This window comes from Camelina sativa, chromosome 16 (genome assembly GCF_000633955.1).
Source record: "Camelina sativa cultivar DH55 chromosome 16, Cs, whole genome shotgun sequence".
NCBI lineage: Eukaryota > Viridiplantae > Streptophyta > Magnoliopsida > Brassicales > Brassicaceae > Camelina > Camelina sativa.
Genome location: NC_025700.1, coordinates 5,564,169 through 5,579,404, shown reverse-complemented (window position 1 = coordinate 5,579,404; position 15,236 = coordinate 5,564,169). Strand labels below are relative to the sequence as shown.

The 15,236-nt window shown below is 37.3% G+C and overlaps 2 protein-coding genes across 2 annotated transcripts in view; both read right to left on the bottom strand.

The window, feature by feature from the left end:
* The window catches only part of LOC104749895 (internal alternative NAD(P)H-ubiquinone oxidoreductase A2, mitochondrial), a 3,174-nt gene extending 1,154 nt beyond the window's left edge, over nt 1-2,020 (bottom strand). The window contains exons 1-6 of the mRNA XM_010471605.1: nt 1,447-2,020; nt 952-1,165; nt 675-835; nt 521-586; nt 257-420; nt 53-167 (exon numbers count right to left, since the gene is read on the bottom strand). Coding sequence (XP_010469907.1) covers nt 53-167; nt 257-420; nt 521-586; nt 675-835; nt 952-1,165; nt 1,447-1,917 — 1,191 coding nt within the window. The 5' untranslated portion in view covers nt 1,918-2,020. The remainder of the gene's footprint in view (nt 1-52; nt 168-256; nt 421-520; nt 587-674; nt 836-951; nt 1,166-1,446) is intronic.
* Nucleotides 2,551-8,376, bottom strand: LOC109129408 (protein PSY3-like). The gene is made up of 2 exons (XM_019237584.1): nt 8,171-8,376; nt 2,551-2,945 (listed from the first exon to the last, which is right to left on the bottom strand). The coding sequence occupies exons 1-2, from the start codon at nt 8,265-8,267 to the stop codon at nt 2,821-2,823; spliced, it is 222 nt and encodes a 73-aa protein (XP_019093129.1). The 5' UTR covers nt 8,268-8,376; the 3' UTR covers nt 2,551-2,820.

Sequence of the window (15,236 nt, the reverse complement as noted above, 5' to 3'; positions counted from 1 at the left end):
AAAAAGAAGAGATGAGATGCAAATAAAAAAACGAGTATGAAATGTTATCTACCTGAGCTAAAGCAGGAAGGGTTGGTTTTCCAGTGGTCTCCAGATATCCGCTGCAGTCACCAATAGCAAACACGTCTTGTACAGAAGGCACACGCATCCATTCGTCAATGCCAATCCTATCGAGATAAACATCCAAAAAGTCGAGTTGCTGTTGAATATTTTTTAGCAAAAAAAAGGTCTAATGGAGTGATCTTGATAAACTAACCTTCCACCAGGATCTTTTGGAAGACCAAGGGACCTCACAAAAGGAGAAGGACCAACACCAGTGGACCACACTAAGAGTCCGTAGGGAACTTCTGTGCCATCGTCAAGTATTAGCTTCTGAGGCATCACATCTTTCACAATCCCACGCATAAACCGCACTCCAGACTAATGTGAATTAAATAAAACCACAAGTTTTTTTAAAAGAAGCGCTTCATAAAAGTTAGCACAACACCTTTTACTTGTTCTAACTTCTAAATGAGTTCACCTTGTTCAACTGCTTGATAGCATAACGTCTGAGACGATCATCGAACGACGAAAGTATATCCCTGGCCTATAAAAAATGGGATGGCACAGAAACAGTTATAAATTTTAGTGAGTTCTGCAACGAAGACTTCAAAGAGCAGCTTCTTAAAACAAACCTCTATCAAAGTAACATGAATGTCGTCCTTCACATGAGCATATCGTTGACGAACATCTTTCTTAATAAAGTCACTCAGTTCACCGCTAAACTCAACCCCGGTTGGTCCACCTCCAACCACAACGCAATGTAACAGCCTCTGTTTCTCCTCTTTCGGTAAACCTAATAAAAAAGAAATTGTGCAAAGAACTGTTATGTTCTAATTCTGAATCTAATTCTGACTCTGAATCTGAATCTGAATCTGAATCTGAATCTTCAGGGGATGAAATACTGTTTACAAGGAGTATCAGAGAGCATCAGGTTCAAAAGAAGCTTCCTCCGAATCTCCTGCGCATGGTGAACTTCACGGAGGAAAATCGCGTTTTCCATGACACCATGGATCCCAAACGTGGATGCCTCTGCACCACTTGCTACTACAAGCTTGTCGTAAGCAATCTTGAACTTCCTTGGCTTTAATGTGTCCAACTCTTCAGGTAAAGTCTCACAATGAACCTAGTCACCAAGAAACAAGTCATGTAACAACAGACCATGCGCTTCACATTAACCAAACTGAATCTAACACTTTTAGTAAACTCCATTACTTCTTCTTCTACAGTAACTAAATAGTCTTCTCCCTAACTCTCCAAATCTTAGCTAATTCCCCTAAAAACTAAAGAGATTTGCATCAAAACGGTATCAGATTTCAAAGGTCCCTGCATCATCAATGAACCAATCTGATCTATAAATCTCCCAAATCAAACACCTAATACGAAAGAGTAAGTGAGAAGCAGTACCTCATGAGCATCAGCATCAAGACGAGAGCAATTAGCGAGGAAGAAGTAAGAGCCAGGCTCTCTGGAAATCGCAGGTTGAATACTAGTGATAGGCTCAGCGACGGACCTGAACTCGAGAGTACCAACACAAGTAGAAGCGAGAAGAGGAGTGAAGACCATGTGGTTCCTCGGAGAAACGCAAACGACGTCGTAGAGATTGGTATCGATCCCTTTCATCAACCTACAACCCGCCCAACCCGACCCGAGAACAACCACTCTAGGCTTCTCTCCTTCTCTCGTCGGTCTTAAACCTTCGTATTGACTCCGATCCACACCATTTGAAGATGCCGGAGATTGAATCTGAGTCTCTTGCGCTGTGCAGAAACGGGAAGAGAGTGTGTACGGTGATGATGATGATCCGGTGTTTCTAAATCTGGTCACGATCGATGATGTCGTCGGTGAGACTCGTGTTAGGTTTCTGATCAAGAACATTGTTCTTCTTCTTCTTCGTCTTCTTCGTCTTCTTCGTCTTCTTCGTTGTGTGCGTATTTGAAGAATCTTCTTCAGTCAAAGGTAAATAGAGATTCCTCAGCTCAGGGAGCATTTTGAAAAATTTGTCGACGAGCTTTAATAACTCTTGGGCCTATATGTTTTTTTATGGGTTTAGTTGATAGAGACGGCCCATTAACAAATTAATTCATGTGAATCGATCATATTAAACTTTTTATTTATTTAATTCAATCATATAAAAAATGTTATTTATTATTAGTCTCACCTTAAATTCATTAAAGTTTTGATTCAAACATTTTGGATGCAATGCAACATGTGATCTGTCTTCAATCACATAAAAATGTTATTTATTACAAATGTTATTTATTATTAGTCTTACCTTAAAATTCATGAAAGTAGTTTTAAACATCTATTATTGAAATAATTTATACAACCTAGTCTGCTCTCATTTCGTAAACTATAATATTTTATTAGATTTAATTTTTCAGTTTTTTCTGTTTATTACATTATCATTTCGTATATTTGATTGAAACCAAATATTTTAACTATTTGAAATCTGTTTCAAAAAAAAGTCGTTATATAAAATAGATTGAAGTACAACGGCATTAACCAAAAAAAAAGGAAGGAATTTTATACATACAAAATTGCACGTATATAACACATATTAATCTTGGTAAGAATAACAAGTTGACGTCGATATAGAACACAAATGAAAACGACGTGTAATATATATATATTACATATTAATCTTGTATTTTAACTCGTTTAAAATACAAAATAAAAATAAAAACTTTTATTGGTTTATATATATATATATATATATATATATAGATTATTTGCAAGGTTGCAAGAGGAGTTGGGAAATTATGAGAAAATATAAGATTCTCAACGTCTGCGGTTTCTGCCACCACGGGGTGGATCGTGTCTAACGTTAGCTGAAGGTTCACCGTAGTCGTTGGTGCTCATCATCAATGACCGTTCTGGCACCACCTGCGACGTCATTTCATTTTCTGCAGTCATATGCATATTTTGCTGTTTATACACATTTAAACGTAATAGAAAATAAGACTGAAATACAATAACAATAACAACTTTTGTACTTTATGTACAAGTTACTCCATCCATTTCATAATTAATATATGATATTTTAGAAGTTTTTGCTTGTTTCATAATATAATATGTTTTCAATTTTTGAAGTAACTTTTAGACTAATTTTATATTTTCTTATTATTTATTTTATACAGTTTTTGTTTCTGATGAGTTAAACTTTAAAAAAAAAATATTTTTTATTATGCGTGCTTTGGAAACATCTTATATTTTGAAACGGATAGAGTATAACTTATCAAAATATTAACAGCTAGAGTATGTAAGACAGATCTCGAATCTCGATACCCTCGTTTCCAAATTGTTTTAGAACTATGTCCACACTATTAGTATAGATAGTCTTTATCTATATTTGTGTTTATCTTGTATAGATTTCTTACTCTCCGAGTATATCGAGATTGTGATCTCAACAATCTCAACAACCTCTTGTATAAATATGTGTATGCATTGTTAAATAAGAATCATCCTTTACCATCTCTCTTCATGATATCAGAGCGACGATTCTAACCAAAAACTCGTTGCCTCTTTTCTCTTCTCTTCCTTTTTTTTCTCTTCTCTTCTCTTCTTCTAATGGCTTCTGAAACATCCTCCGTTTCCTCTGATTTGGCTCCTGTTTTTAATGTCATCGAACCACACAAAACTCTGATCTCGCTCAACATGAGCAACATAACCAAACTTACTCCGAATAACTTCATCACTTGGCGTCTCCAGGTCAGATCTCTCCTTGAAGCACATGAACTTCATTGTTTCATTGCCGATGCAGACAACACACCCCCGACAACACTCCCTTCTGACACCGGTGTGAATCAAGTCAATCCAAACTTTGCTGCTTGGAAACGACAAGACAAGCTTCTCTTCAGTGCCTTGCTTGGTTCTCTCTCTCTTCCCGTACAATCCATCGTTGCTCGTGCCACTACTTCTCGCAACATATGGGAAATCCTCACCAACACCTATGGGAAATCATCTCGAGGTCGCATCCGTCAGATCAGAGATCAACTCAAGGAGAGCACCAAAGGGAACAAGTCCGTGCAAGACTATCTGCGAGGTATCATCACTAAAGCAGATCAAATTGCATTGCTTGATGCTCCATTACCACATGAAGATCTCCTTGACTATATCACCAACGGACTTAAACGACGACTACAGAGCTATTGTCGAGATGGTTCAAGGCCGTGACACACCAATCTCCATTGAAGAGCTCCATGAGAAGCTCATCAACAGAGAAAATGCGTTGAAGGCTGCAGGTGACACCAATCTCTCTGTTCCTGCAACTGCTAACGTTACACAACTCTCCCGGCAATCTTCTCGTGGTGGCTTCAACTCATCTCGTGGTGGTTTTCGTCCATCTCGCTCATATCTTGGCAAATGTCAGCTCTGTGGTGTTCAAGGTCATGGAGCCAAACGCTGTCCACAATATCAACAACAGTCACCGCAATATCAACAACCATCACCGCCGTTTTCCTACTCTGCTCCGCAGTTCAATCAGTTTCGAGGGTTCTCTCCTTCCCCTGCTCCACACCTGCCTCTTCCTGCTCCTCAATGGCGACCTCAGGCTCATTACATGACCACTGGTTCCCAGGCTGATGTCACTCCTTGGCTTCTTGATAGCGCTGCCTCACATCACATCGCTAGTGATCTTGGTTCTCTTTCCCTGCAGACACCTTACACAAGCAGTGATAATGTGATGGTTGGAAATGGTATTGGCCTTCCCATTTCCCACACCGGTTTAGTCTCTCTCCCTTCCCATTTCACACGTTGAGACTTCTCGTGTATACATCTCACGACATGTTCATTTTGTTGAATCGGTATTTCCTTTCTCGCGTCTTTTAGCTCAAACACATTCTCCTTCTGAAAAACACCACTTCCTCTGATTTCGTTTCTGCATCGCTTGTCCCTATCTTTCCTCAAACTCCTGTCTTGGCCACTCTCCCGTGTTCTCCTTCTTCACCTGCCACTAATGTGTCTTCCATGGCACAAGAGTCCAACCATGACGTTTCTAGTCCTGCAACTGTTACTGATGGTTCCTCTGCACCACAAACGTCGCTTCCTCTTGTGACTAATGTGTATCCAATGGTAACGAGATCTAAAAACAACATCACGAAGCCGAACACAAAGTATGGCCTTCATACTGTTTTGCAGGAATTGGAGCTAGAAAATCTTACACAAGCACTGAAAGATAAGAAATGGAGGCGGTCTATGAGCACTGAATACGACGCTTTCTCACGGAATCATACCTTTGATCTTGTTGATAGAGCTCTTGCTACTAACATTGTTGGTTCTAAATGGGTTTACAGGATCAAACGTAAACCTGATGGTTCGGTCGACAATTACAAATCTCGTCTTGTTGCTAAAGGTTTTCACCAGCGCCCGGGAGTGGATTTTCATGAGACCTTTAGTCCGGTCATCAAACACGCTACCATTCGTCTTGTTCTTGGCACGGCTGTGGCTTCGGGTTGGCCCCTCCAGCAGCTCGACGTTAACAATGCCTTTCTTCAAGGACCGCTTGAAGAGGAAGTTTACATGCTTCAACCTCCGGGTTTTGTAGAAAAAGATCGCCTTAATCATGTGTGTCGTCTCAACAAGGCTGTGTATGGTCTCAAACAGGCACCACGTGCTTGGTACACGGCTCTTAAAGACTTCCTTGTTAGTATTGGCTTTAAGAAGTCTCTCGCGGATGAATCACTCTTTGTTTTGCGATTTGCCGGCTCTTTTGTCTATATGCTCATATATGTTGACGACATCATCATCACAAGCACAACCATGTCTGCTATCACTCGAGTTACGGATCTTCTTGCTGCCAAGTTCTCTCTCAAAGACCTCGGAGAGCTCTCTTATTTCCTTGGTATGGAAGCTTCCCGCACACGTGATGGGCTTCATTTAACTCAGACTAAGTATATCACCGATCTTCTCTGCAAAACAAAAATGGCTGATGCCAAACCAGTTGCAACGCCGATGTCCTCTGGTCAGGTTCTCACTCTTTCCTCTGGTGATCTTCTTGCTGATCCCTCTACTTATCGTGCTACTGTTGGGAGTCTTCAGTACCTTGGGTTAACTCGCCCTGACATTGCCTTCGCGGTTAACCGGTTGTCTCAATACATGTATCAACCACGCACACTCCACTGGGAAGCTGTCAAACGTGTGCTTCGGTATCTTTCGGGAACTGCGAACATGGGTATCTTCTTCTCTGCTAAGTCTCCGTCTAACTTACATGCGTACTCTGACGCTGACTGGGCTGGCAATCGAGATGATTATACTTCCACGGGAGCCTACATTACGTACTTGGGTCATCAGCTTGTCTCTTGGTCGCCTAAGAAGCAAACTGGTGTTGCTCGTTCGTCTACAGAAGCAGAGTATCGAGCTCTCACGGCAGCTGCTTCTGAAGTCAAATGGCTAACTTCTCTCATGTCGGAGCTTGGTCTTAAGTCTACGGATGTTCCTATTCTCTATTGTGACAACATTGGTGCTACTTATCTCTCAGCAAATCCGGTGTTTCACTCTCGTATGAAGCATCTCGCGCTGGATTATCATTTTGTTCGTGAACAAGTCCAGGGTAAACAGCTTTGTGTAGCTCATATTTGCTCTGCAGACCAGCTTGTTGATGCCTTAACGAAGCCGCTTCCGCGTGCTCGGTTCCTTGATCTCTCGGCCAAGATTGGACTCTGTCGCCGGCGTCCATCTTGAAGGAGCGTATTAGTATAGATAGTTTTTATCTATATTTGTGTTTGTCTTGTATAGATTTCTTACTCTCCGAGTATATCGAGATTGTGATCTCAACAATCTCAACAACCTTTTGTATAAATATGTGTATGCATTGTTAAATAAGAATCATCCTTTATCATCTCCCTTCACACACTCACTCTCATTCAAAATATATGTTTTTTTTTTAATATGACATTAACTATGGTTTGTCCTTCAAAGTTTATTAATGATTTTACAAAAAAAAAAAAAAGTTTATTAATGACTTCTTCTGTCATTGGCTATGATTTGATTAAATAGGTATGACATTAACTATGATTTGATTAAATAGGTATGATCTGTCTTTGTTCTTTAGTCGTAATGTCAACGCTTTTGAAGTGTGAACATAAAATAGATAATTAGCTATTAAAATATATATTAGTTAATATTTTACTTTACAATAAAAAGTCTTAATACTATTTTATGTTTACCACTAGCTAGATTTCATAATTTATAAATTTTTATGTGACGTACCTTTTTACTGGATTCGTCGGCGTCACAAAAAGTTTAACAAAAGTTTATAATTTAATAAGATAAGATTTGGCCGTGTGAACAAGTCATCGGCCAAAGGGAACTAGGGAAAACAATATTGAGCGTCGTGTTTCATGTTCTCTTGAGTTGAATATAGAGAGAAATTGGATACATACAAGCTGGAAACAGAGGACAACATAAAACTAAACGTATATATATATATACAACTTGTTTTAAAAATAAACTCTTACTTTTAAATTTTAACAAGTATTTTCAGCAAAAACATGCATACTCATCATTTTATGTCAAATTACTTTTGTTTGTAATTCTTCTAACAAATTTTATTTTTTCATGTGCTATTCAGTGCCCTCAATTTGTCTGTCGAAACATACAAGTATAGATATTACATATACTATAGAAGAATATACATATATTATATGATCGTATAAATTTTAGTGTATGCATTTAGGGATCATTGGTATCTCCGTAAATACAACGTTTTTTTCTTTCAGTTTTTTTGTTTTAGCTTTTGGTGATTTTGTGGAGCAATCATTTAAGGCATACACTGATTATCTACAAACGGATCATGTGAATACCCACCACCTCACCGGCCAATAAATGTTGTAATGAAATATATATATATATATATATATATATATATATATACTTATCATTATGAGATCTCAATCACTGTAAAAAGAAGAAGACTTATTATTACGGAAAACAAAGATTATGAGAGATGAACCATGTAATGGAGAAATTCATATGAGTAAAACCAGGAACAAAGAAAAAACTCTTTGAGTTGTGAGAATAGATTTAGTGATCTAAGATTGGATAACCAAACCAAAAACATATTCATACAAAACTATAGATACTTGGAACTGAGTAAACAGAGAAATAAAGAGAGGAAGAAATTAAAAAGTACCTGAAAATGAAAGACTGATGCGAGCAGAAGAGAGGAGAGCAAACGAGAAGAAGAGGAACAAACATAAACCGATTCTTGATGTTCTTGAATAACCCATTCTCTCTTTTCTTTTCTATCTCTCTCTCTCTCTTTGACCTCTTTTATACGGCCAAAAAATGTCGTCCCACACCGGCCCTTAGTTTCGAAGACTTTCTTAAATTATAAAATATATGTACCTTTTTTAATATATATAGTTGCTTCAAGCGCATAACTTTTAAAACATTTTAAGACATACGGTGTTTTGCTTTTTTTAGCATGATTGCATTTACATTTGGTAGGTATGACAAGATTGATGTGGATCCTCCAAATAATTTAGAATTAATTAACTTTTATCCAAAAAAAAAATTAGTATTATTTTTATTAACTTGTTCAAATATCAACAAACTTGTTAATGAGAGTTTGACCAAAGAAAAAAAACTAATTAGTCATATTGCTTTGATACATGTTGTGAATATATATATAGGTAATATGTATATATAAACTGAATATTTACCTATTAATTAACGTATAAGAAATGTTTTATATATCAAATTTTTACATATTTATCAATTTTTGATAAACTAGCAAAGATATATATATATATATATATATAAGTGGCAAACCAACTTAGAAGGAGAGAAAAGAATAAGAGGAAACAAATGGAGGATGATTTTTTTTTTAAAACAAATGGAGGATAAGTTAAGTTGGCATGTTGAAGCAAATGGTGAAGCAGTTGTCCTAAGAGTGATCCACCAAGACTTAGATCGACATGAGCTTGTCTTGCATATCAAATAGTGACTTGGGTTAAAAGCTACGATTCTGTTATCTCCAGGATATTGTTAGTTTGACGAGCTTTGTGTACCACTAGAGCTATTTGATTAATTATTCTAAACCTGATAAAGATATTAAAAGCTTCAAACCCTATCTATTTTGGCATGCTTCTGGCTCTCAGGATAATGAAAGTTGACTTTTGGAGACGTATCTATACCACATTTTAATTTTTTTCGTAAAAATACCACATTTTAATTTTTTTCGTAAAAATACCACAAAAGTTATTTTTTTCTAAAATTACCACAAACACAAAAAAATTGATTTTTAAGGATGTAAATTTTTTGTTCAGGTTTGGGTTGACACATTTAATTTTAGAGTAGGGTTTAGTATTTAGAATTTAGGAATTCGTTTTTAGTATTAGAACTTTAGTTCAATTATGTGGTATTTTTGGAAAAATACATTTTAGTGGTACTTTTGGAAAAAAACTAAATTATGATTTTTTTAGAATAAAAACCTATTTTAGTGGTATTTATGACAATTGCATTAAAATATATTCACTTCATATATATTATATAAACATAAAAAAGATTGTCATCTACACTAACTTTAACAGAAAAATATATTAATTAGGAAAATTTTGATTTTTACATTTACATATGAAACCGAGCAGTAGCTTGTAAGTAATACTGTATCATATTTAATTGAAAACACCTATAACTTTTTTCCAGTCTAAGAAGGTGTTCCCAAACATTTAGTGATTTAGAAATATGTTTAGAAACAGTTTACATTTTCTGGAAGAGCTTATGAATAAATATCGTTGTAAAACAACACAACATAGTCGAATAACGTTCTAATAAGGTTTTTCTACGAATCCGCTAGCCGAGAAGTTTTGGAGTCAAATACAAAAGGATTAATTGGTCTCTCCCAACGAATGGTCACCAAAAAAAACTCTTTCTAGAGGACTATCACTTTTTTGGTAAGTGTAATTTCGAATTGTAGGTTTTTTCCTAAAGGAAAAAAAAAAATATATATATATATATATATATATATATATATATATATATATATATATATATAGGAAAAAAGAAATGGTTTTTTGGTACCTATTTTATTTTTCTTATGTGGCTGGCTCAGTTCATATCAGTTTTGGTGGCAGGCAAACAAGTTTGTCTAGAAATTTACTCGGATTTCGTTTTTAGAGCATTTCTATCCATGTTAGGATGATTAGTTTTTACTTTTTAGAGCATCTCAAATACACTGAAATTTAGAAACTTTTATTTTTAACTCCAAAATAAAGTAGGATTAAAGAAAATTCCAACTTCAGATTCTATTTGGTTTTTTATAATGAAAATATGGGTTAGAAATTATTTTTGTAACCTACTTCGAACCGAGTTTTTACAAAATTTTATAATTTAAAACGATATTTGAGGTCAACTATATATGAGTTTTTACAAAATTTTAGAATTTAAAACGATATTTGATGTTTTATAATTTAGACAATTTTCTATCTTTTAACAAACATATTATACAATTTACCATACTTTGAATATTTTAGTTGATCAGGTATGTTAAAAGAAACATGTAATTAATAATTTCGTTATTAAACTTTTAATGTAGAAAAAAAAACTTTAACACATGTTATGGCTGATTCACTAAAAAAAAAAAATTGTTGAATTTTAATTAAAATAAATTACATTTCAATACAAAATGTTCGTTTAGTTAATAATGAATCTTATGATATTCAATTGTATCTATTTTTAGTCACAAACTCTTAATTACAATCATCCATGCAACACGTTCTTGTTACTATATATATATATATATATATATATACATATCCTTAATTAACCCCATAAACGAATTCTTTAATATAAAAACCTCTTACATAAGCTTTTAAACAGAGTTAAAAAGAAAAACATGACAAGAACTGAGGTGTGTCCGGATAAGCCATTTGATCCCAGCCACCCATTCAACATCCTGTTAAGGTTGCAACCATCAGACACAGGTTTGACTAAGACACTAATGATATCGAGAGAGCTAGTGGAAGCAAATATATTTTCTCGGTGGGGAAAACATCGTTCTAAAAAAATGTCAAAACCGAATAAGATGGAATCTGTGGATCTGTTCAAATATGATTCTACAGTTACAACAACTCTTATAATGAAAAGAGAAATAGATGGAAGTTTCAAATTAGATGGATGGAATAACGTTCTTGATAAAGAAGGCTCAACGCTTGCGATGTAACTGGAATTTGGTGGGATAAATTTTATAATAGGCTTAATTTTACGATATTCTCGGATGCTTGACTTGATTGGACCGGACATCATCACAACATCATTTGCTCGAATATGTATATCGGGTTTTGTCATGTTTGATCGAGTACGGCTAGTTGCTCTTGTTGTCTTAAATTTCTATTTGAAATCTGTTTCTATAAATCATGCATGCTATTATTTCCTTTAGAGTTATAATTATATTCATATGGCTTTGTAAGATATAAATATTTTTAAAATAAAAATTTAAGCATAAGTTTTTTGAAACCAAATTCTTTAGATCAGGAATATAAGTTTTATGCAAACGGGGGTAGTCAACAAACAAGTTTACACATAAGCATAAGAGATCCAAATAGTTCAAGCAATTAAAGGATTGTGCAAATAGCAAAAAGAAGAAGAAAAATTTGTTATTGTGAGACTCCTGGTTCCCTAACGGCGAACTCTTGGTTCCCTAATAGTTGTACTTCCGCCCTAAATCCACCGATTTCTATTGCTGGTGAGAATCAAACCCCACTCCCGTTACTACCACCTGACCCGCCTGACCCAGCCTCATCCCCATCCTCCTCTCTCTCCCATTTCCCTCCTCTTTCTTCCCCAAGTCCCAGAAAAGCAAACCTCGCACAACAAACTGCTCGGTTTCCAGGGCCTGTTGCTAAGAGTTTTGTCCCTTCTAACCCTCTTACTACCGATGTCGAGATGCATATGGCTGAAAATCCCTTTGAAATCCCATCAAAATCTGACCTTCGTAACCCTAGATCTGGAAGTACTGTTCCCGAAGAAATTCAGGTTCCAGCAAATTATACTGTGTTAACCCCCAAATCAACTTCTCCCCTCCTCACAAATAAAGGCTCTGCCTCACTACCTCATTCCACAGTTCCAAAACCTCTCATTTCACCTTCTGTGTCGATTTCTGCCAAGAGCACCTACCCAAACCACCACTGTGCAAATGAATATTGTGCACTATGTTCCTGCTTCAGAAACTCCTCTAACCCAACCCACATCTAAGTTACCACAACCTTAACCGGCTCATCCGCACCCTACCCAACCGCTACCAGTAGCGGAAAAAAAATTGGTTGAAAGAATCAGAAATACAGTGGATAGATCATTAAAGAGGCTTGCTCCTATCACTGTTACTGACGATGGTCATCCTCGAATCCACATACCTGATACCGTCTTTGAAAGAGGGGTTGCGCTTCATAAGGACTTCATCATCTGCTTCTTTAAGGGTAGACCGCCTCACTACCATCAAGTCCAGAGTGTCCTGAACCACATGTGGGGAAAAGGTCAACGGTTAGAAATCCATATGAACCATCACAATAGGTCAATGCTAGTCAGGATTCCGAATGATTTTCTTAGGCAGAAAGTGCTAGAAAAATGTATCTGGTATATAGGGGACTCAATGTTTCATACTATACCTTGGTCAACAAACTACTCTTCGGAATCTCTTGCTCTTGATTCCATCCCCATCTGGATCCATATGTGCGATATTCCCTTGGACCTACGATCGAAAGAAGGCATCAGTTTAATCTCCGGTCTTGTCGGAGAGCCAAAGGAAACAAATGATTATACTCTCAACATTGTGAGTCTGAAGATATATCATGCTAAAGGGGTTGTCGATCTTACCAAACCACTTCCGAGTGTAGTGGAGTATACTACTGATAAGGGCAAGTTGTAGAGATTGCGGTTGAGTATCCATGGCTACCTCCAACGTGCTCTCACTGTCACAAACTTTGACATATTGCTAAAAACTGTCTCCTACTTCCTCCTCCACAGGAACAACCACCAAAAGCAGCTCCCCCTCGCAAGAAGAAAAGTCAGGAATTAGTGAAACCGATTTATAAAGAGAAAGAAAATACGTCTATTCTTGACTCATCTAATACAGTTCAAGCATCTACTACCTCCAATACTACCAACTCAACCTCACTACGTCAGGAGGCATTTCCAATTGCAGAGCAAGTCACCCTTGCAAATCCTTTCTCTATCCCAACCACTCCTCCTATCCTAACCACTCCTATCGATTCTGACCCTCCTCTAAACCCTGTACCAATGGCAACTCATACGACCCCCTTACCACCTCATAAAACACCTAAATTCACTCCCAGCCATAAACCAACACATACCCCTTCTACAACCTTACCGAACCCATCAGGACCATATATCCTAAGTCTTCCAGCAGCTATCACTCCATCAGGTCAACCTTACCCCTACCCTCACACTCCAGAAAAGTCTATTCCCACCTCATTAAAGCGATCCTGTTCTCATCCCACCCTTCACTCACCACCCCTTCAGCTTGATGCTAACAGTCTTTTATACAATGCTCCATCCAGTTCTCCTCCGAGAGAGAGAGAACTCCCCCTATCCTTAATGGGTACAAGTCACTTTTTTTTGGAATATATGAGGTTTAAATAACCCGGATAAGCATAAGCCCGTTCGGAATTGGCTTAGTAGTAACAAGCCATTTTTTGGTGCAATTTTGGAAACACATATCAAAGATCTTAGTTTGAACCATACTATGTCAAAAGCTTTCCCAGGATGGAATTTTACCTCAAACCATTTGTCTGATGAAGATGGGAGAATTATTGTCATATGGAAGGATTCGGTTACCGTTAGAGTGATGCACCAGTCCAAGCAGACCCTAACCTGCGAAGTCAATATCGCAAATAAGGTTCTGTTTGTTTTCACTGCAGTTTATGCCTCAAACTTAAGACAAGAAAGATCAGACCTTTGGGTAGAGCTCATCCAGATGCAGAGTATGTTCTCTCTTCAGTCTTGTCCATGGCTTGTTGGAGGTGATTTTAATCAGATAGTCCATTTTGAAGAGCACTCCTCGCTAAATGTAAACTCCCCAACGCCTGCGATGTCTCAACTCAAAGACTGCCTGATATAAGATTCCAAGGGCCCTTCTTTACATGGACCAATAACCAGCCATCCTCTCCAGTTGCGAAAAAGCTTGATCGGGTGCTAGTAAATGATCTCTGGTTAAGCTACTTCCCCAATAATACAACTACCTTCCTCCCTCCTTTGCCATCTGATCATACTCCTTGTCTTGTCGACCTTGCCTACCAACTCCCAAAAGTCGGAACTAGACCTTACAAATTCTTTAACTACATTACCAAACACCCTGATTTTCACCATCATGTTGAGGAATATTGGACTCAGGCCGGAAGTTTTGCTTTCACTCTGTCAACTTTTTGTTGGAAGCAAAAGACCATTAAGCGAGCACTAAAACACATAAACAGAGAGAATTTTTCAAAGATTCAAGAGAAAGTGAGTGAAACTAACCGTTTGTTAATGGATATGCAGGTGCAAGCTTTACAAAATCCTTCCCCTACCACTTTCCAGCAGGAGCGAGACTTACACACTAAGTGGAATTTCCTAAGAGCAATTGAAGAGAGTTATTTCAGACAAAAATCAAGGGTGAACTGGCTGCGTGAAGGTGATTTAAATACCTCCTACTTTCATAAGATGTGCCAATCCATACAGATTACAACACAATCAGGTCCTTCATGCTATACATTGGTGACTTACTGTTAGACCCCGAGGGGATGAGTAATCATGCAATCAGTCATTTTCAATCCATTCTTGGACCTGAAATACTGCCACAAAGTTCACTATGGTCTTCGAAGGCATGGTTCCAGGCACTGGATCCTTTCCAAAACTCTAGTCATCATACTCAGTTTATGCTTGTGATCCCTTCACCTGCTGAAATCACCAAGGTCATGCATAAATTGAATCCAAACAAGGCGTCGGATCCTGATGAGTTTACCTATGGGTTCTACAAGGCGGCATGGAGCATACTGGGGCATGAGGTTGTCACTTTGATCACCCATTTCTTTCATTCCTCCTTTCTTTCAACCTCCACTAATGCCACTATCTTAGAACTAATACCGAAGAAGCCGGGTGCCTCATCAATTAGAGATTATCGACCTATCTCTTGCCTGAATACCCTCTACAAAGTAATCTCCAAACTGTTTGTCTCAAAGATCAAACCGATACTGGCAAAACTA